The following is a 1,582-nucleotide window of genomic DNA, read 5'->3' as shown; positions in this document are numbered from 1 at the left end:
TAGAATAAAAGAGACAAAAAGTAAGTATTGGCAAGGATGTGGAGAAAAAGAAATTTTGGGCAGGGTTGATGGGAATATAAACTGGCATAGCCACTGTAGAAACAATATGGAGATTCCTCAAAAAATAAAAATAGAAATATCATATGATCCCGTAGTTCTACTCCTGGCTACTTATCCAAAGAAAATGAAAACACTAATCAAGAAAGATACAAATATCCCTGTTTTTATTGCAGCATTATTTATAATAGTTAAGATATGAAAGCAACCCACATGTCTGTTGATAGATAAATGGATATAGAAGATGTGATACACACACACACACACACACACACACACATGCACATACAATAGAATGTTAATCAGCCATAAAAAAAGAATAAAATTTTGCTATTTGTGATAATATGGATTAACCTTAAGGGTATTATACTAAGTAAAATAAGTCATTTAGTATTTCACTTATATGTGGAATAAAATAAGGAAAAAGAAAGAAACAACTGAAATAGACGATGAATACAGAAAATAAACTGGTGGTTGCTAGAAGAGAAGGTGATGGAAGGAAGGTGAAAATGAGTGAAAAGGATTGGGAGATACAAGCTCCCAGTTGGGAAGAATAAGTCACAAGGATAAAGGGACAGTGGGGATGAAAGGGAATAGATTCTATGCTATGGTAATGGTGTTGATGGTAACAGATGGTAGCTACATTTGTGGTTAACAAGCATAAAGTACACACTTATCAAATACCTATTTTGTGCACCTGACTAATGTAACAGTGTATGTCAACTGTACTTCAAAAATAAAATAAAATAAAGTAAAATAGTAAAAATACACACACACACAAAATCATTTGACAATTCAGGTCACATTTCTTCATTTTTCTATTAAAAGATACACTACGAGTTACAGTGTTTTCACCATGAGTATCAGATTTCTTCTGACTTTGAAGAGGGCAGCCATAAGCTCTCCCTAGATGGTGGAGTGTGTCCACTGCATTTATTTTCCCAGGACTCTCTTCAGGGCCCCCATGACCTCTTTATTCCTCAAGTTGTTGATAAGAGGGTTCAGGGCTGGAGTGACAACCGTGTAGAAAACAGAGGTGATGTTGTCTTGAATGGGGCTGTGAAGGGAACTAGGCAGGACATACATGAATGTGGCAGCTCCATAGAATATGCCAACCACAGTCAGATGGGAAGAGCAGGTGACTAGCGCTTTCTGCCTCCCCTCATTTGAGGGCATGTGAAGCACAGTAAACAGGATTAGTGCATAGGAAGAAATTATTGCAACAAGAGGAGGGATCAAGAAGGTCACACCCATTACATACACAAACAGTTCATATCTAGAGGTATCTGCACAGGCCAACTTCAGCAAAGGTGGGATCTCACAGAACAGGTGTCTGATCTTCCGGACTTTGCAGAAGGGATACTGCATGGTATAGAAGGTATGTCCTAGAGCATTCATGTATGCCAGGATCCAGGCTGTGGCCACCATGAGCCAGCAGACCCTTGGCCTCATGCAGACCATGTAGTTCAGAGGATGACAAATGGCCACATATCTATCATAGGCCATGAAGGCCAGGAGCAGGTCC

General features: G+C 39.1%; 1 protein-coding gene across 1 annotated transcript in view; it reads right to left on the bottom strand.

Moving 5' to 3' along the window:
• Nucleotides 1-990: 990 nt before the first annotated feature.
• LOC115272527 (olfactory receptor 2AG1-like) overlaps nt 991-1,582 on the bottom strand; it is a 2,693-nt gene continuing 2,101 nt past the window's right edge. Inside the window, exon 2 of the mRNA XM_029915576.1 lies at nt 991-1,581. Within this exon, the coding sequence (XP_029771436.1) occupies nt 991-1,581 (591 nt within the window). The remainder of the gene's footprint in view (nt 1,582) is intronic.

This window comes from Suricata suricatta, chromosome 11, assembly GCF_006229205.1.
Source record: "Suricata suricatta isolate VVHF042 chromosome 11, meerkat_22Aug2017_6uvM2_HiC, whole genome shotgun sequence".
Taxonomy (NCBI): Eukaryota; Metazoa; Chordata; class Mammalia; order Carnivora; family Herpestidae; genus Suricata; species Suricata suricatta.
This window is presented reverse-complemented; position numbering and strand designations above follow the sequence as displayed.